Here is a 20445-nt window from a genome sequence, read left to right as displayed (position 1 = left end):
AAAGTTTTTGATTTTGGTCACACAAATGAAGACCAAAGTCCTTGAGCTTCAAGTTCTGAAACCTAACACCCAGAATCTTATTCTATGTACCTAGATAGTATTCTTTAACACTATGAAACTAAACAGCTAAAAGTCAATTCCTTCTGTATTTTGTTAAAATATCTCAGTTCAAAATCATATTTTATAAATCCTATATAAAGAATCAATCCCATATAAAGAATGAAACTCTTAGCTTTACTAGTTTTTTAAGCGCAAGTTTCACTTTAAAGATGGAATCAAATGAAAACTTTGGATTTATTTAAAACAATAATAACTAAAATATTTTAAAACAAATTATTTTTAAAAAGCAGCCTTGGTAAATAAATGGTTTTTGAGTGTCTCTGAGTCCCTTAAAAAAGTTAAGAAGGAATCTACTGGGCAAATATGTTTTATCCTATGCACTAAACTAACAAGTGGTTCTTAGCAACAAAATCTGCTTTGTATGCTGATTAGATACCCTCACCCCCATCCCCATTCCAAAAGAAAAGTTTACTTACCTGTGTTTATTGAGGAATTATAAAGATTAGTGATTAAGAAAATGAAATACTTAGTACATACAAACTCATCTCACCTTAAAAAAAAAAAAAAAGTTGTGTTAGGGGTGCCTGGCTGACTCAGTTGGTAGACCATGCAAATCTTGATCTTAAGGGTCATGAGTTTGAACCTCACGTTAGGCATAGAGATTACTTAAAAAAAATTAAGAGCTATAGCAGTGGAAATCCAGTTCTTATAGCAGTTATCTATTCCCCTCAAATAGCAGTCAAAAGTTTGCTGTGGAGTGAGTTTTCCCAGATTTAGGGGTAAAAGAAAAAGGAGATAAACACATTACAATATGATGTAAACTATTTGTTACTATAATTTTCACAGAGGGACAGATTTAACCAGTAATTTAAAAATGCTAAAAATATGCCAATTTATTTGTTAGCTCCCTTAAATTTAGTTATATTTTGATAAGCAATCTCAAAAAAAGATTTCAACTCTTTAAGATGCACAAGAACACAGAACATGTTTAATGGGAAAAAATAAAACGTTTTAAGTTAGTCAGACTGTTAAGGGGTATCAAAAACCTGTGTTCTGAAACAAATGTGGCAAATAACTTTAAAAAAAGAACTAGTATTTCAGGAATATTAAACAAAGCCTATGTGATACATACAATTACATTATATAATTTGTTTTATAGCTTAGCCCAGTTTCCCCCCAAAAAATAAGTGCATGCTTTCTCTCTACAAACTGGAAGATGCACTACTGCCATGGGGCAAAGATATCACAGGAAAACTGGGCATTGTGAAAGTTGGCATAAAGGTTAAATCGTATCATTCAAATCCTTTAAATTCTAATTCCATCAACTCAGAGTTAAGCAGGGCCTTTTCCCACAGTTATCACATGCATACATATTTGAATACAGGCACAGAAACTTGTCATTTTTATTTGGGTAACAAAGGGTCTCCAAATTATATTGAAAAATAAGTCCTAATTATTATCACTCCTGTAAAAAAAATGTAGCACATTTTTCACAAATGATTTATGTAAAAGAGAAGAAAATACACATAATTTTATAATATCTTAAACTTTTTTATTCCCTACCAGAGACATTTGTCTTTCGTTTTCTTTCAATTTTCTACAATTTCCAAGTTGCACCTGTATTTAATACTGCTTTTATCTGCTAAAGACATTAACTGATTGCTTTCCTATATCTAAGGATTATATAGTTTTAGTATAAATATATATCACATATTTTCGTAAAATTTTGACAAAACCGAATAAGCATGCCTTGTTTTAAGTCCATGCTCTTTCCACTGTTTATAAAATCTGATTTAATGATCAAAAATTCTTGGTTGTCATTCCTCAGTTACAACAGTCTTCCTTCTGAACTGCCACTCACTTCTTTTTACATAATAACAAGCAATAGAAAAACCAAAGAAATTATCTTAATCTTAGTTCTTCCTTTTGACACTATAAAATAATGTGATTTTTTTTTTTTTAAATGAAACAAATACATCCAAAACTCAATACATTCAAATGAGCTGTGTCTCCTTTAAGGTGGTCACCTTGGAAGGCCACAGTTCATTATCCTAACTATGCTACCACTGCTCAAAATACCTTTAAAACTCTTTTGGGATCGCCTTCAAAGCCAGTTACATACTTTCTACTATTTCCTCAAAGATTAATTTTTGGAAACTGTCCAAAGTCATTTGGTGCCAAATGATGGTAACTATAAAAAAAACAAAATTAAAAAAAAAAAATCAAGCTTAATACTTTTTGTTTTCTTAAACACTGTGCATCACAAAGTTAACAGTGTGTATGACTTAAATTAGCTCTGAATACAATTCTAAAAGAGCAAAACCCATGAGGTTTTGAGCAATGGTAGACTGCTGGAATTAGGAAATAATTTTCCAGCATGATCACTATACAGGGTAACATTCATTTAGCTGTCTATGTTCTGGCATATTTGTTTAAAGTGAACATTCTGAGAGTTAGAATTTATTTTTAAAAAGGAATATCATTCTTAGAAAAAAAAAGAATTTTATTTCTTTAAAGCATCACTGTCAAAGTAAGTACTATGCAAGTGTTTTGTTAGAAACTAGTTCTCCTTACTTTATCAATAAAGACTACTTTAAAAAGCTTGAAAGCAAATAACCGACTTACTTGCTCCCAGGCTTTTAAAAATCATTAACTGAAGATTAAATAATTTGAAATTTCTAAGGTACTAAAAAGCAAAACAAAAACCCCAAATGTAATAAAAACACGTCAAGAACCAAACTACAATTTCTGAGCTGCACTGTTTATTTTGCTGCTTGAAACCTAAGTGACAGTATGCCACCATAATTATGGGGTTTCATCTAAACCTTTACTACACTGCAGGTACAGAAATATACGGACACATTTTTGGAGAATTGACATTTTGCAAAATGCAGCAAACATTTTAATTTATACATGAGAAAAGGAAGTGTTCAAAAGGGTATGCATTTCAAGTTATTGCAGGTTATTTGTGAGAGAATTTCTGCAGGTAAAACATGTTTAAATTTAACCAACAGTAACATGTCAGTGTATTTAAAATCATGACAAAAATCTTCTCTCTGGTCATGTTGCCCATGACAAATTACTATGATGTTGTATGTTTAGGGCAAGATGTCAATACAGCATAAATCCCATGGCATTTTGGTTTTCTTCTGGAGATTAAAGCTGTTTTTCTTGGGATAAATGCAGCAGCAAAACACAAACCAGTTGATCAAAAAAAGCACTTCTGCCATAACTCCAATAATTTTCAGGACACATCAACCGACAGTAGTTTTGCCATTCCCAGTTCTTTTAAGGATTACATCTCTGCACTGTTGCATTAAGTACGTCTGTTAAAAGCTTGTTCTCTGTTAAGCCAGTTTACTGACTACAGCCTGGTTGAGAGAATTTAGCTGGTTGGTCCATTTATCTAGTGCAGTATACCGGGCACCGCCCCTCTTCTGATGATCCAATTCAAGGAGTTGGTTGACTTGATCAATTCGGCCATGAATAGTGCTAGAAATAAATACATAAAAGAAGACATGTCTACAAACCGTTTTCACTAAGTGTATCTTTAGGACTGTTTCATAAAGTATTTATAATATCAATAAACGTAAAAGAAAAAACTGCTGCCTACATTAAATGATTGAATTCAGGATTAGCTATACTATTTGTTACCTTATTAAAATTCTAGACAGAAAGTAGATTTCAGCTACTTTTCATCAGTTACATTAAAAAAATGAATAGGCAGAGACTTACTGATTAATCAGTAGCAAATGTAACTTGTAAAGCTTTAAATTACCATACTCCTTTTAAGAAAAATATAATTTCAAAACAATTACATACCACACCTTCTACTTTAAAAACATAAAAAAATACTATTCATTAAAAAACGCTCTAGCTGTATATGGATCATGTGCTGAATAAGAAATCTTTTTCTTTTCTTTTAGATGTTTATTTTGAGAGAGAGAGAGAGAGAGCGAGAGAGCGTGCGCGCGCACGAGTGCGTGCACATGTGCAGGAGAGGGGCAGGGAGAGAGGGAGAAAGAAACCTAAGCAGGCTTGGTGCTGTCAGTGCAGAGCCCAATGCAGGGCTTGAACTCACAAACTGTGAGCATGAGTGTGGCCGAAATCAAAAGTCAGATGCTCAACTAACTGAGCCACCCAGGCGCACCTGAGAAATCTTTCTGAAAACATTTATAGCTTTTTCAGAGATCAAGGGCTTAATATGCTCATTCATTTACAAAAAACCACCATGCATACCTACGTATCTGTTTTAACAGAAAATAATAGCCAGAGGGTGCTTTTCATGAAAACTCAAGAATTTCATTGCTACCTTTGCTCCCATTATTCAAATGTTATGGTCCTAAACATTTTGTGACAAGAAATAGCCAAGTACTTACTTATCCAGTATGCACTGCACCAGCAAGCTCTCCACATCAGCTACATCTATGTTTAACTCCTAAGAAAAAAGACTCATTATAATTCTACTAATTAACTTCTTTAAAGACTTCATGATAATAATTATTTTGATTTTAAATTAACTCCCACCACTTAAAAAGGAGATTTAGTGAAAAGAAAATGTAAAACAAATTCCATTATCACTTCAAAATATTTCTGAGAAAATAGTCTGATAAAATTTAACTCTGTAATTTTTCAAGTATATTCCTACCACAATTTTATTGTGGTTGGGTTAACACTACATCAGTCATATACTTCAGCCACTACTCTGTCTTCTACAATGTTCTCTGAGGCTGAAGAAATCTTTAAAAAGAACTGTAATGATTCCTTATTTCTCTTTACTATTAACTCAATTTATGCCAATACAGAAAAATTTATATTAAAAGGAAAGCCCTTAAGTTATGCTGTATTTTAAGAATGTACTATTACAAAATGTTACTAAGAATCATTTTTTTTTTATTATTTAAAAAAATTTTTTTTCAACGTTTATCCATTCCTGGGACAGAGAGAGACAGAGCATGAACGGGGGAGGGGCAGAGAGAGAGGGAGACACAGAATCGGAAACAGGCTCCAGGCTCTGAGCCATCAGCCCAGAGCCCGACGCGGGGCTCGAACTCCCGGACCGCGAGATCGTGACCTGGCTGAAGTCGGACGCTCAACCGACTGCACCACCCAGGCGCCCCCTAAGAATCATTTTTTAAATGGAAGATAGGTACACTGCATTTATAAACTAAAAATTATAAATATTAAGATTCATGAATATAAGTACCTTAGAAATAAAAGGAATATGTATTCTTGTGTAAGGCTTAATTAATTTTATGAGCACTTGTGTTCTGATGTTTCGCAAAAGCTCTGAAAGAAAAGACAAAAATGAAAATAATAAACTTGTATTTAATAGTCTGTATGTATATCTTCATGAAACATTATGCACTTCTAAATCACATTAATTAACTATATCATTTATCTTCTCAAAATACATCTTTCTGCCTGACAAGAACATAAGGTATTTGGGTTTTTTTGTTTTCTTTTAAGTAAGTTCTATGCCCAATACCGGGCTCAAACTCATCACCCTGAGATCAAGAGCAACATGCTCTACCGAATGAGCCAGCCAGGCACACCAGACATAAGGTATTTGGATCTAAAAATATTTGGATCCAATAAATGCACAATAAGATTAGAGACTACTTTCCACGTTTTTTCTCATTCCCACCTCCCCGATTTTGTTTATGTTGTGATGCTATCTAAAATATTCTCTTGCCTTCTAATACTCCACACTGCTCATCATTTCCTCTATAGTTAACATATTTTTCAAGAAGCTCTGATTCATGCCAGCCAAGTCCTTTATTTTATGCTCTCTTAAAATCTACAGTATTATATTTTATAAAATGATCTTCTCCAGTTTCTTCACAGACAAGTGTCTTTAAAAAACAAATAAACAGACTGGAGTTCATGCACAAGGCTTCTAAACTTTTCTATATCCACCGAGTGTAGTATCATTCTAGCTTCATACAAGAACTTTTAAAATTCTGTCCGAATGAAAGAGAAAGGAAGGTGGGGAAAAGAGAACATTACTTCCAAAGTATTCTTCGGATTTTCCTGATGCATCTGGAATTTAAGTATTTGAATGAGTTGTTCCAAATGGTCATTTAAAAACCCTCAAATAGCTCCAAAACAGGTGGGAACACTGGAGGTACAAAAGAGGCCCCAGAACAAGGAATGATTTTTGTCTTTGTTAATCCAACAGAAAAAAAAATCTCATACACTTACTTGTACAATATTAGCCTACCCTTCAAAGTAAATGCATCAAGGCCATCAACCATAGAGGACTATGTTTAAAAGCTTTTGTTACTTGTTGAAAACAAATCCTAAGAATTAACTTTGATACTGATACTAAGTATCAGTAATAAACATGCAATAATATCTAAATTAGAATAAAAAGATAAAAGGGACAGCCACCTTAAGTGAAATGGACATCACATGAGAACTTGATTATGTTATTCAATAGCATGAAACTGGTGAATGATTTCTTTTAAATAGCTTTATAATTTTAAATAATATCCTATTCTATGACAGCATTTAGAAGCGTTTCTATACTTGACAATACATAGAAGAAAACTGGTTTGATTCCATGCCTTTCCATTAAGAAGTCCTGTTTGACAGTGGCACAGAAGGTAACTGAATTCACTTAGCAGAAAGAATTTACCTTCAATGTGTTCCCTAATGAAAGGATCATCCATAATGTTGCTGTGATTTGTTTTCAGAATCTTCTCAAATTCAGTGATGTCATTATTCTGATAGGCACTAACAGAAAAAGAAAGGTATAAATCTTGTCAAACATGAGGAAGTCATGTATTAAATCATATTACCTTAAGAGACTGCTTCTTGATTTTTATATGCAAAAATCTAAATTACGTTACAGTTTCTGCCATAGAAATCAGAGTTAAACACACACACATCCTTCTGCAAACAAAATGAATTTCTTTTTTAATGCTTTTGGTTTTATAAAAGAAAGATTAAATAAACCTTTTAGGGTCATATACTATATTTATATATAGTTCATTAAAGTCTTCCCAAAATCTTAGCACTGTTAAAAACCGACAAGTTTAATAACTGTTTAATGCTTGATACTTTCAAATTAAATTGTGCATTTAACATTTAATCCCTAAGAAACCAGGTCAGCATGCAACAGTATGGATCTTGTCTTTGAAATAAGACAGTATATCCTCCCTGAAGATTATTCAGAAATGCAGCTTCCTAATTTTTATCTTCTAGAAAGCTACCAGCAACTGCTAAAACTTCGCAAAGGGAACATCTAATTCTTAATTTTCTCTAGCCTTAAAGTTCCACTGAGTTATACAACAGAAACGTCAGTGGCAGGTAATTAGCACCAAATGGGACACGCACACTAAAGAAGAGTGATGGACCCTGCTGCAGAAGGCCAAAGGCTGATTTATGTTCATAATTCTCTGAGGTGTCTAGCATCTACTCTTAAATTAATTCTGTAGGGCACTACGGGGATTGCTAAAGGTGCTGAGAAGGAAGAAGCCAACCTTCTGGATATGGCACCACTGTCTGCTTTATATGTAAGACATATCATCAGCCATTCTGCACGCCCTCTGCTGTGCTTCCATCTGGTGGGTCACAATGTAACTTCATGTAAGGGGCAGGTGACTCAAGTGCTTCAACAGGAATTATTTTCCTCTAGTCTGCTGGCAACTGACTAGGAAGATAAAATTAGGAAGCATTACTTTCTCACCTACCCCAAATACATTATTGTAATATGCTGTAGGAGGATATATTCAAGTTGTGAAACACTTGCACATGTGCATATTTTAACCAAGAGACACTGTTCCATTGTTTAAGTGACTTAAAAAAAAATCTTATACAAAGTGTGGGACACACCACAGGCCACTTGTTTGGGTCAAAATTTTCCATTAAAATAAGTTTTTGAGTTCCAATATAGAGGTTATATTAATACAGAGGAATATGTTGTATGATATAGTAAACATAAATATTGCTTATTTTTTAAAGGTCTGATAATTAAGTCCTTTAATCCATTTTAATGTATTTAATCAATTTAATTTAGATGAAATATTAACGTCTAGGGCAAAACTCTTCCTCAATATTTCTTTAAGGGTTTTAAAAGCTTAAACTGTTGTTTAGCAACTTAACTTAAAAACATTTTTCTGAAGTATTATGAAGTGAATCTCTAACCAAATCATGTTGATGGAATAAACCATCTGAAATAAAGATGGAGAAATCTCCTTTCATAACTAAAATCAAATTCAACAAATATGTATTAAAATAGACTAAATAAACAATAAAAAAGAAATTGATTTTTTGATGTTGCAATTTAGAGTTCTTATCTCCTAACTATTCCTAGTCCCCTTAAAAGAAAAATAAAATCATTCTTATTTTTTATCGTTAAAATTAAAGTTTCTTTAAATAAACCTGGTAATTTATAAAACTCATAGCCAAACAAAGTAAATGAGGACATTTTACATAGGAACTTAGACAATATCATGTAATAAGCTATTTTCTCCAAGTATATAAAATTTATATATGGGTGACTCATAATTTATAGTCTAACAGTACTTTTAAATCAAAAAAGACTATTGAAAGAGTATCTGATCACTTAAGTTATCCACATACATATGCAAAAAAGCCCACCCTACCCTACATCCTAATCATAATCTTCCTGCTTTGGTAAACTCAGTTGCACAATCTAAACAAAAGACTTGATGAAACCTAGGCTCCATGTATTCCCAGCCCAGAGGAAAATTTTTCTTGTTCACTGATTTCTTTTGCAAAAGTAGGCCTTCTTTTCTAGGCTTTTTGCTTTGTTTCATCTTTTATAATTTTATTTAATATTAATTGATCATAGCAGGTTTTTCAGTTGCTACCCACCATAGAAGTCATCAAAAAATCCTTGGATTTCTTATCAATATAACCCTCTGCTCCTCATCTTTGAAAATTACCTGAGGTAAACTTTTTAGATGATTTTTTTTTACCTTGTCAATTGAGAAAATATGTGAGTAAAGACACGGTCTTGCTGAATATTTATGACTTATGTGGACCAATTCATAATTTCATTTTGGATTAAGGCAGGCTGAAACAGCAAACACTGAAATTGTTTTAAAATAGCTATAATCAGTTTTGTACTGAAAACAGCATACACACAAAGCATGTAGATAACAGGGGGGAAAAAGAAGCCAATACTATACTTCATAAAATCTTATGACTAACAGAAACTGAATAAATGACTTTAAGAGAGAAAAATTTCACAAACTTTGGAATATTAACTGAATTCTCAAAATATCTCGGGGCGCCTGGGTGGCGCAGTCGGTTGAGCGTCCGACTTCGGCCAGGTCACGATCTCGCGGTCCGGGAGTTCGAGCCCTGCGTCGGGCTCTGGGCTGATGGCTCGGAGCCTGGAGCCTGTTTCCGATTCTGTGTCTCCCTCTCTCTCTGCCCCTCCCCCGTTCATGCTCTGTCTCTCTCTGTCCCAAAAATAAATAAACGTTGAAAAAAAAAAAAATTAAAAAAAAAAAATATCTCTTCCACTTTCCCCTCTATTCACCGATTTAAGGAAATTTACCTTAACTGAGAGATAGAATCTTACCTTACTAAATTTGTCATTGCTAGAATTTCTGGATCATTTTTGTACGGTTTGGCCTAAGCAGTTAAAAAAAACAAAACAAAAAACTGTTAACACAAAGAAAGATTAACATTTATTTCTACAAAAGATAGCTGACAGAAATGAATATTTAGAGCACACACATACCTCCTGTGAGTCAAATGGATTTATTCCTGACTTCATTAGCATATTTGCTAACACCAAATATTTTAAGCAAGTGGTTCGTCTTGGACTTCCCGATTCATCATAATTCTTAAAGGCTTCAAAAAAATCAGTGTGTGCCTTTTCAAATTCACCTTCTCTCAAGTGCATTTTACCACCACATTCTGCAAATAAAATAGGATAAAAGAGGGCATTTTCAGTTCTGTAGTAAGACTGAATACTTGATAAAAATCACAGGAAAACTGTGATAGTGGCTTTCCAGTCTTTTAATTCTATACTGGCCCCAGGATGCTTTCTAAAAAGCAAGCTCTTCATTAAACATCAAACAAGCATTTGCAAATCTTTATTCTCAGTTGAGGCAGAAAGTAATTTTATATACATCATTACAATTCAAGAATAGGACTTCTTTAAATTTTTTTTTTTTTTTTAATATTTATTCATTTTTTTGAGAGACAGAGAAAGACAGAGCATGTGCGGGGGAGGGGCGGAGAGAGGAGACACAGAATCTGAAGCAGGCTCCAGGCTCTGAACCGACAGCACAGAGCCCGACACGGGGCTCGAACTCACAAACTGTGAGATCATGACCTGAGCCAAAGTCAGATGCCCAACTGACTGAGCCAGCTAGGTGCCCATCAAGAGTAGGACTTCTAATGGTAAATTTTCTGTTAGTAATATTTCACTAATGTAAAATCTTAAAAGACAAAATTTCATCCTAATTTCTTTCTAAGACTAGATCATTTCAATGATTTTACTACTTCGCCATTTATTTTCACTATAACACGAACAACCTTCCTAGTCATTCAGTCATATACAATGACAACTTCCTGGGACGCTGCCCACCCTTCTCCAAACAAAACTTGCCTCTGATGACTCCCATGATCAGTGGATGAGGGATGGCAGACTTGATGTGAAGTGACTGTTCATAGAGTGCTTTCAGTTTTTTGTTATTCTTCTGTGCCGTGTACATTTGAATTTCCAAAGCGTATATTTCTAATAACTGTGTACCTTTTTTCAGGTCATCTTCTCCGTCATCAGTCTAGGAAAGCAAATAATGAACTTTAGTCAAAATAGAATTCACAATCTAGACATTTTTATTTGAGTTAGCCTGGGATCCTTACATTTATAATATGAATTTTGTGTGAAAATGCACTATAACGTTTGAGATCTAGAACACCAAGAACACTAACTTGAAGAGCCAAAAAGGAAAGCACACATCTTTTGGATTTTCTAGTCATTCAATAAGGAGTAAGTAACCAGAAGTAATTTTTTAATGTATAAAATGTTATAATGTTTGTTTCTATCTAGGAGGTTCTTTATGGTCTTCCCCAAATCGTCACAATTTTATATTCACTGATTTTATCACAAAGCGCTTTCAAGTGCCTTCCTGGTATCAGGCACTGGGTCTGCCTTGGAGAAATGTAAAGTTACATAAGCCAGAGTTCCTAGCCCCCCAAAGTTCACAGGCTAGAAGATTACTCTGTCAACAGATAAATTACAATATAAATGACTCTAGTTGAAGCATGAGCCAAGTGCCCAGAAGAATGGAAGAGAAAAGCACTAACTCTGCTGAGGGATGTCAGAGGAATACAAAGGTTCAACTTTGAAAAATGACCAAAAGCCCACAAAATGCAGGCCATGAAAAATAGCATATGGGCAATAGTCAGATAATCATAAATATCAAGTACTGACATACACAAAGCCAAAATTTATTATTTATTTGGTCTTCCAACTTAATTCTGTTTATTCACTAATGAATCACAGCCACAGTAAAATACATGATATGTAAGACACGATTTGTACATCTAGGTTATCATAGGGGCACCTGCATGGCTAAGTTAGTCAGTCAAGTGTACACTCCTGATTTTGGCTCAGGTCTCACAGTCTGTGGGATCGAACCCCACATTGTGCTGTCAGCATAGAGCCTGCATGGGATTCTCTCTCTCCATGTCTCTCTGCCCCTCCCCTGCTTGCATGCTCTCTCAAAATAAGTGGGAAAAAAAAAAACCCCACAGATTAGCATACATCTCTGCTATATTATAATGCTATTTACAATCAGATAGAAGATCCTCTTCCATTCAGAAACGGCTTCTCTATCATTTCCACTTCACATGGAATTGAACTCACAGTTGTTTACGCATCAGACTAAACTTTCTCAAGAATGTGTACATAAGAAACCGATCATAAATAACTTATCTGTTTTATGAAGCAAAACTACTATGAAACAAAAACACTTTCTTTTTTTAAAATAACCTAAAAATATTAATGAAAATACATGCAGGTGATTAATTTAGAACACTTTCCTGACCAACTTTGCTCCCATGCACAGAAATAACGTATATAATTAAAATAATAGTACAAGGCACTGGAGGAGCTTAAAAATATTTAAAACAGTATTTTCACACAAACTTTAATTATCAAATAGCTTTTGATCAAGACAAAAAAGAAAACACAAATTATAGCTATAGTTAAAAAGTTATAGAAGTGCCCTGTTCAGATCATGTGGCTATTCAAATTTAAATTGAGCAAAATCAAAAACTCAGCCACATTTAACTGCCTGATGACATGTAGCTGACACTATTATATTGGAGAGTACAGAAAAAGAATGTTTCTAGCATCATAGGAAGTTCTAAAGGACAGTTGTCACAAAAGATTCATATATTATAAACTTGAATATAAAATATCTTTATTATATATGCCTTTAATATTCTTTTCTAATTTTCACAGGGTCTATCTTATTCTTAGTAAATATTAATGACTAGAGTATTTTTTTATTGATATCTGTTGTCTCAGTCCACAAAAATAATGGCTGAAATTAGGATCAAAACAGGAAGAAACTTAATATTCAGAAAAAAATGAGCTTTTTAGGGGCACCTGGCTAGCTTGGTCAGTTGAGCATCCAATTCTTTATTTTGGCTCAGGTCATGATCTCATGGCTATGAGACTGAGTCCCTCGTTGGGCTCCATGCTGAGTGTGGAGCCAGCTTGGGATTCTCTCTCTCTCTCTCTCTCTCTCTCTCTCTCTCTCTCTCTTTCTCTTTCTCCCCCTTCTTCTGCCCCTCCCCAGCTCATGCACACACGCTCTCTCTCTCTCTCTCAAAATAAATAAGAAATTCTTTTTTGAATGAGCCTTTTCATATCTTATGTACCAAATTTTATTTTTGGGATGATGTTTGAACAAAAACATCCCTAAACCAATGTTTCTTTTCTTTTTTTTTTTTCAACGTTTATTTATTTTTGGGACAGAGAGAGACAGAGCATGAACGGGGGAGGGGCAGAGAGAGAGGGAGACACAGAATCGGAAACAGGCTCCAGGCTCTGAGCCATCAGCCCAGAGCCTGACGCGGGGCTCGAACTCGCAGACCGCGAGATCGTGACCTGGCTGAAGTCGGACGCTTAACCGACTGTGCCACCCAGGCGCCCCTAAACCAAAGTTTCAAATACAATTTTTTAATGCTTTTTTATTATGAAGAAATATTAAGAAAAAGTAAGAGAATCCTACCTGGCAGGACTGATGTAACTGGCGTAAAATTTTTTGAAGCTTTCCATATTCTTCTCGTTCTAAATATAATTTCCCAAGCTGTAAAAGAACATACTTATTGAAATTAAAAGATTTCAAAAGAAAAAGGTATGAATCTTTAGGAGAGTTTATTAAGGATACCCTCCCACTCTTCAAAAAAAAAAAAAAAGTAAGTAACTGTAATTGTTACCTTTGTGTTTGTCTTAAACCACAGTCTATCATTCTTAGCATCTTTCAAAGCTTCCAGTGTTGTTTCATAGAATTCCTGCAGTAAATCCATCTGACATAAAAAATCAGAATTCTATAATTGTAAACAGCAAATTTGTACCTGTTAATAAAGTTAATTTGAGCAAACTAAAAGTGCATCTTTGAACTTTAATAATACATAAGATACACTATCTGTTTCCGAATGTCTGTGACATCCTACTATTTAACAAAACCTTAGCAAAATAGAGACCAAATTTGTAAAAAGTGCCAAGATCTGTTTTTAATGTTTTTGAAAAATAAAACCCAGAAAATATCTAATGCTCTTAGTGTAGGTTTGTCCTTTCCAATCTAATAACTCATTTTATATTGATGGAAGTGAATGACATGCACACTGAACTACTTGTACTATTGTTAATAGTGTGTATCTTATTCACTAAACTCTCATTTGGTACCTACCACATGGCAAACACTAGGCAAATAGCTAAAGAAACAAAGAAAAGTAAGATCCCTTCAAAACTTCTTCTATAAATGTAACCTATCAAGTAACTCAACTACACAACTCTTAGGTTACTGGTAAAGTGCTAGGGTTGGGTAGAGGGAAAAATCTAGCACAATTTGAGCTATGTCTAAACACCATCAATTCACAAGTCTGAGTGTGACATTTTTTGATGGAACTTACCCTTTGTTTTGCATTACAATAAGCTCCCCTACCCACCCTCCTCTCCCCACACTGGGCTCTGCCTTTGTTTGAATATCTGATTCTCTAGATCTCTACTTAATAGGATCAAGAGGTAAGAGGGCCATGAGGACAGGAAAATTTAATACTTTCAGAAAAGGCTGCCTATTTATTCACGACTGCTGATGGCATACTGAATAAGCTGAGTATCCCCCACCCAATACCTATTCTTACTTTCAAAAGACAAAAAGCTTACATATAGTAGCATGAGGCAACACACAATCTTAAAGTTTTAAAATTAATCCCCCCCACTAACATCTGGCATAACATTTACAGTGTACCAAAAATGTTTTGAGGAGACTTGGTTTTAAAACCCAGAAAATATTTTCTCACTTAAGAAAATCCCTTTGATATGTAACAACTCTAGAATTAGTGCCATTAAGTGCTAATGTTTTAATAAAACATATACAGTTGACCCTTGAACAACATGGGTTTGAACTGCACGAGTCCACTTATATGTGGATTTTTTGGATACAGTACCCATAAATGTACAGTACCATAAATGTATCTTCTCTTCCTTATAATTTTCTCCATAACATTTTTTTCCTCTAGTTTACTTTATTGTAAGAATATACTATACACAGGGGCGCCTGGGTGGCTCAGTCGGTTGACATCCGACTTCGGCTCAGGTCACAATCTTGCGGTCCGTGAGATCGAGCCCTGCGTCGGGCTCTGGGCTGACGGCTCAGAGCCTGGAACCTACTTCCGATTCTGTGTCTCCCTCTCTCTCTGCCCCTCCCCCGTTCATGCTCTGTCTCTGTCTCAAAAATAAATAAATGTTAAAAAAAAAATTTTTTTTTAAAAAGAATATACTATATACATAACATACAAAGTATGTTAATCAACTGTTTATATTACAGGTAAAGCTTCTGGTCAACAGCAGGCTATTAGAAGTTTGTTTTTGTTTTTGTTTTTGTTTTTTAGTATTTATTTATTTTGGGGAGACAGAGTGCAAGCAGGGAAGGGGCAGAGAGAGAAGGAGACACAGAATCTGAAGCAGACTCCAGGCTCAGAGCTACGAGCACAGAGCCTGACACGGGGCTCGAACCCACGAAGCATGGGATCAGGACCCGAGATGAAGTCAGATGCCCAACCAACTGAGCCACCCCAGTAGTTAAGTTTTTGAGGAGTAAGTTATACGCAGATTTTGAACTGTGAGGTAGGAGGGACAGGGGTTGGCATCCTAGCCCCCATGTTGTTCAAGGGTCAATTTTAAGTTTATTTTTCTCTATTTCCATTACATACATTTTAGATATAAAGCATAAAAGTAATAAACTACCTCAAGAAATAAAAATGACATCGAGTAGAAAAGAATCAAAGAGATTCTGAGATGAACATTTTTTATTATGAACACAAAAAATATCAAATGTTTTAAGAAATCCTAAATGACAGAGAATACTTCTTGTGCTAAAATACCATGGTTTAAGAAAGCTGAAACTTAGGACTATGTTGCTTAAAAGAATACGAACAAACAATCCAATTAAAAATTCCCTTAGCAATATAATAACATCATCATTGCTTTTCTTAATAACCAGAATCTGGAATAGCAAAAGCACTATCATTCCCAAGGTCCACTGTAGTTTCCTCATCATTAACTGTTCCTTTCGTCATCCATCATCCACCCATTCTTTACAAAAGAATTTACTAAACACCTAATGGCAATGCCAAGTACTAATATGAGTACAGGGTATCCCTTCAAGGATCTGTAGTTAATCAAATCTACACAAATCTAACTGAGGTGGTGATGGAGTTTGTTGAAACAAACTATAATAGTAACTGTACGGGAGTTTAAGTCTACAAAAGTTGTGTGCAGATTATGTTGGTATCTCAAGATATTATTTGAAGAGATTAAGCTACTTATTACATTTTAATATTGCATAATTAGTACTATAAGAAAACAATATAGAGTACATTATTTCTAAAGCACTTTACTGACTGGCATAATTGCTTAACTAGAACCTCTAGATCTTATTTAAAAAAAAAAAGAACAAAGACTTTAGTATAAATAACAACACATTGATAAGTACTAAAAGGAACAACCAGAATCTAACCTGTTTAGAAGTAGAGATATAATCAAGAATAGAATTAATGGATTTTTCAGAATAATTTCTTGTGACTGCACTCCGAATATAGGTCAATAGTTGTTTATATCTGTTCATCATTTCTGGAAAGTTTGTCTATGAGGGAAGAAAAATGCATTATTAGATATGTATTTATGCACGAAAATTTCTATACAATTAAGATTATAGTACATATTACTACATAATTGAAAAATAAGGTTTTACGATAGAGAAAGTATGTATGACAGAAACGCTATAAACATTTTAGCTTAAATTTGAAATTTCTAAATCACTGGGACACATGAACCAAATTTATGAAGTTAGCCTATGAAAGACTACAATTTACAAATTTTCAAAATTTCAGATATGTTCTCATTGTACATTTATTGAAATCATAAGAACTACTACAATATTCACAAACCAAAAAATATAAATAAATCCAACTTTTCAAATGCCTTGGGTCTCAACTACACAGATATCAGCTATATCCTCTTCTGAAGATTTACCCCTTGATGAGAAAGTTCTCCAACAATAGTGGTATGTTTCTTTTCTCCATTCATTATTGGTTGGCTCAACGGTAAAATGTGAGGTGAAGGAAACTTTTCAAGCCCAGGTACTCATCCCACTATTGAGAAAAGTCCTCCCACCCAAGGCTCTACTCAATAGCAGATATAGCTAATGTTGCTATTCCTTGCAGGACTATTTGCACTACTGTGGTTATTCCAAGAAAACATGAGAGATCAGAGGAAATAAGGAACTACCCCTGAAATTTCAATCACTTAAGTATTTTGGCGAATGGCCTATCATCCCTCAAAGTATACCGTGGAAGGGGCGCCTGGGTGGCTCAGTCGGTTGGGCGTCTGACTTTGGCTCAGGTAATGATCTCACACTCGGTGAGTTCGAGCCCCGCATCAGGCTCTGTGCTGACAGCTCGGACCCTGGAGCCTGCTTTGGATTCTGTGTCTCCCTCTCTCTGCACCTCCCCTGCTCACTCTCTCTCTCTCAAAAATAAATAAACATTAAAAAAAAAAAGTATACCATAGAAGTCCATTTATGAGTCTAATCTGATAGCCTGAATCCACAGTCCTGACAATCTCCTACTGCTATTAATCCCTCTTTTTACTGGGTTCTACTCCACTTTTAATCAGGGAGGTAGGACACTGGCAGATACAGTGTTTTTCTTGATTAACGACCACATGTGTTTATTAGGATGAAAAATGATAATGTAATTTTCCTGCTTATGACTATGTCCTGCCCTGGGATACAGCATGAGGGACAAAAAAACATGAGAAGACTCCCTGAAACCTAAGCAAGAATGGAATTACAAAAAAAGAAAACAGTAGTTGGGGTGGGGGGAAAAAATGGACAGAACAAGGGAAAAACTTTAGTTATATATACATGTAGTTATATATATATATAAATCAAACCACTTGTATTTCCAAATATGTCAGTACTATGTGAGGGTAAATAATAGGTAATATCCTAGTACTGTTAAAACCCAAATTACAGAACATATCTTATGGCGAAAGGCAAATTAGAAATAGGATTTTAGCAGAAAGTTCGTTTTTAATTCATTCCTTTATACTCTAATAACTTTAAAGCTCATTTTTCAATAATTCTGTTACTGTAATTAAAGACTACAGGAAGATCAGGTAAATTGCAGCAGTTAACACAGAGCAGTTGATAACAAAACCCTTCTAACTTTTTATTGCTCAAAACCTTCACATGGCAACATGGGTCCTATTCTGAATCCAACTAGAAACTGAGGGGTGGAAGCTCAAACTACTCTTATAAAACACAACTTATTCACAGATGTTGTTTGAGCAAATAAAAGATAGAAAAGGAAGGCAGGCAAAAATAACACAAAATACAAATAATCCTTTCCCTTACTTGCTTACCATCTTGGCTCAAGGTAAAATGGTAAGATCAAGTTTTATGGGTAGCATATATTTAAATGGGCTCAAACACTAAACTACTGCTAGTATGTTAAGAAAGTTGATTTCTATAGGGTCTATTGTATTATTTCAAATCATAGAATCTTAAAAAAAAATGTTTTTAATGTTTATTTTTGATTGAGAGAGAGAGAGTGAGTGAAAGCAGGGAAGGGGCAGAGAGAGAGAGGGAGACACAAAATCTGAAGCAGGCTCCAGGCTCTGAGCTGTCAGTAGAGAGCCCAACGCGGAGCTCAACCTCACGAGCTGTGAGATCATGACCTGAGCCAAAGTCAGACACTTATCCAACTGAACCACCCAGGGGCTCCTCAAATCGTAGAATCTTAAGAGTTGAACAATGAGGTTCTAATGTCACTAAAATTACTTAATCAAAATCTCTATCCCTTGAGACACCTGATGATTCTCCCATATCTAAGCTATTGATTTAAATATAGTATGTATTTGTGTTTAATATTTTCACAAATAATAAATGGAAAGAAAGCACAAGGGCTTTGTGCAACATATTCTTTGGGTAAACGCAAGACAGACATTTTCCTTTTTTAATGATATTGAAAAGCAATCGACAACATACTTATTACTGTTTAAAATGTTTTGAATAGTCTTGATATTTTGGGGGGTGAAGAATGAGCTAAAATATTTTGTGGATAGTTTTTGTAAATGTCATGGAGGGCTTCTACTACTAAAGGTAGCTGAGGATGCCAAAGTGAGAATATGGCAAGAAGAACAGGATGCAAGATTAGCAGAAGTTACCTGGACAAAAGTAACAGTCAATTCAGGGAGTTCAATTTCAAACAGAAGGGACAGAGAAGTTAACGGTGACAGGGAGGAGACATATGAGAAATTAGAGACAGGAGAAAAAGAAAGTGGTAACAGATTACCAGCTATCCTTTCATCTGCCACAGAAGCAAGTGTTTACCTCTGCTCTCTAAGCTTCTCAAAAGTTCCTCTACCCTTAGTGATTTTAAGGTTTACACCTGTCACTAGTCCTCTTGTCTAACCATTTTTTTCCCCTCCACCTCTACCCTGCACTCCTGAAGACTACCATTCTATGAGGGTACAATGTCATGACAGTTCCAGATTATTTACAACTTCTACAACATATATGAGTACCTACTGAATGCCAGCCACTACTACAGGTGGTAGGAATATAACAGTGAATAAAACAAAGTCCTGCTCTCATGGACCTTACCACCCATGGGGATGAGGGCAGCAGAAAGGCAATTAAGTGGTGATATATTCAAAGAAAAAAAACAGCAGGGTAAGATGAATGTAAGTGATGATGAGAAGGATGCTATTTTACATAAGGTGGTCCAGAGGGAGGCCATCCTGATATATGGTGACACCGAATAGAGATCTGATCAAATGAAGAAAAGAGCCATACGACTATTACAGAGGAGCATTTGGGGCAGAGGAAATAGCAAATACAAGTGTTTATGAGTAGGCGCATCCTTAGGATGACAGGAGGAACAGCAAGGAAGCCATACAGAGAAAATAAGATCAGAAAGGGTAAGATGATGTAGGGTGTTATAGGTCATGGTAAGGATTTGGATTTTATTTTATTATTATTATTTTTTAAAGTTTTATTTATTTATTTTGAGAGAGGGTGCATGAATAGGGGAGGGGCAGACAGGGAGAGAGAGAATATGAAGCAGGCTCAACACTCTATGCAGAACCTGATGCAGGGCTTGAACTCACAAACCGATCTCACCAACTGTGAGATCAGGACCTGAGCCAAAATCAGGAGTCATACACTTAACTGACTGAGCCAGCCAGATACCCCAGGATTTGGATTTTATTAAGGAGAGTGGGAACCATTAGAAGATTTAGAGCAAAGGAATGACACAGCCTCACTTACATTTTAAAAGGATCACTCTAAAAACAAAATCAAAACCAAAAAGGATCACCCTGCTGCTTGTGAAGAATAGACTGTTAATAAGGCAAGCATAGAAGAAGCTACTGAAATAATCCAGGTGAGAGATGATGTTGGTTTGAACCAGAGTAATAGAGATAAAAATGGTTAAGCAGCAGTCAGATACTGGATATATTTTTAAAAGATATAAAGACACCTGGAATTACCAATGGATTATTTGAGGGGTGAGAGACAAAGACAGGAGTCAAGAATAATGCTAAGGTTTTTGTCCTTATCAGTGGAAGAGGAACTCCTTGTAATACAAAGT

The 20445-nt window shown here is 34.9% G+C and overlaps 1 protein-coding gene across 4 annotated transcripts in view; it reads right to left on the bottom strand.

The window, feature by feature from the left end:
• Positions 1 to 1439: 1439 nt before the first annotated feature.
• Positions 1440 to 20445, bottom strand: part of COPS2 (COP9 signalosome subunit 2) — a 31574-nt gene continuing 12568 nt past the window's right edge. The window contains exons 4-13 of one of the 4 annotated variants that reach the window (XM_043555457.1): positions 16308 to 16433; positions 13504 to 13593; positions 13296 to 13373; positions 10658 to 10832; positions 9782 to 9960; positions 9620 to 9672; positions 6701 to 6798; positions 5267 to 5349; positions 4440 to 4498; positions 1440 to 3552 (exon numbers count right to left, since the gene is read on the bottom strand). In XM_043555457.1, coding sequence (XP_043411392.1) covers positions 3408 to 3552; positions 4440 to 4498; positions 5267 to 5349; positions 6701 to 6798; positions 9620 to 9672; positions 9782 to 9960; positions 10658 to 10832; positions 13296 to 13373; positions 13504 to 13593; positions 16308 to 16433 — 1086 coding nt within the window. In that variant the 3' untranslated portion in view covers positions 1440 to 3407. Of the gene's footprint in view, positions 3553 to 4439; positions 4499 to 5266; positions 5350 to 6069; positions 6182 to 6700; positions 6799 to 9619; positions 9673 to 9781; positions 9961 to 10657; positions 10833 to 13295; positions 13374 to 13503; positions 13615 to 16307; positions 16434 to 20445 lie in introns of those variants that run through there. The other 3 variants (XM_043555456.1, XR_006293304.1, XR_006293305.1) reach the window with 3 other exon arrangements.

This window comes from Prionailurus bengalensis, chromosome B3 (assembly GCF_016509475.1).
Source record: "Prionailurus bengalensis isolate Pbe53 chromosome B3, Fcat_Pben_1.1_paternal_pri, whole genome shotgun sequence".
Taxonomy (NCBI): domain Eukaryota; kingdom Metazoa; phylum Chordata; class Mammalia; order Carnivora; family Felidae; genus Prionailurus; species Prionailurus bengalensis.
This window is presented reverse-complemented; position numbering and strand designations above follow the sequence as displayed.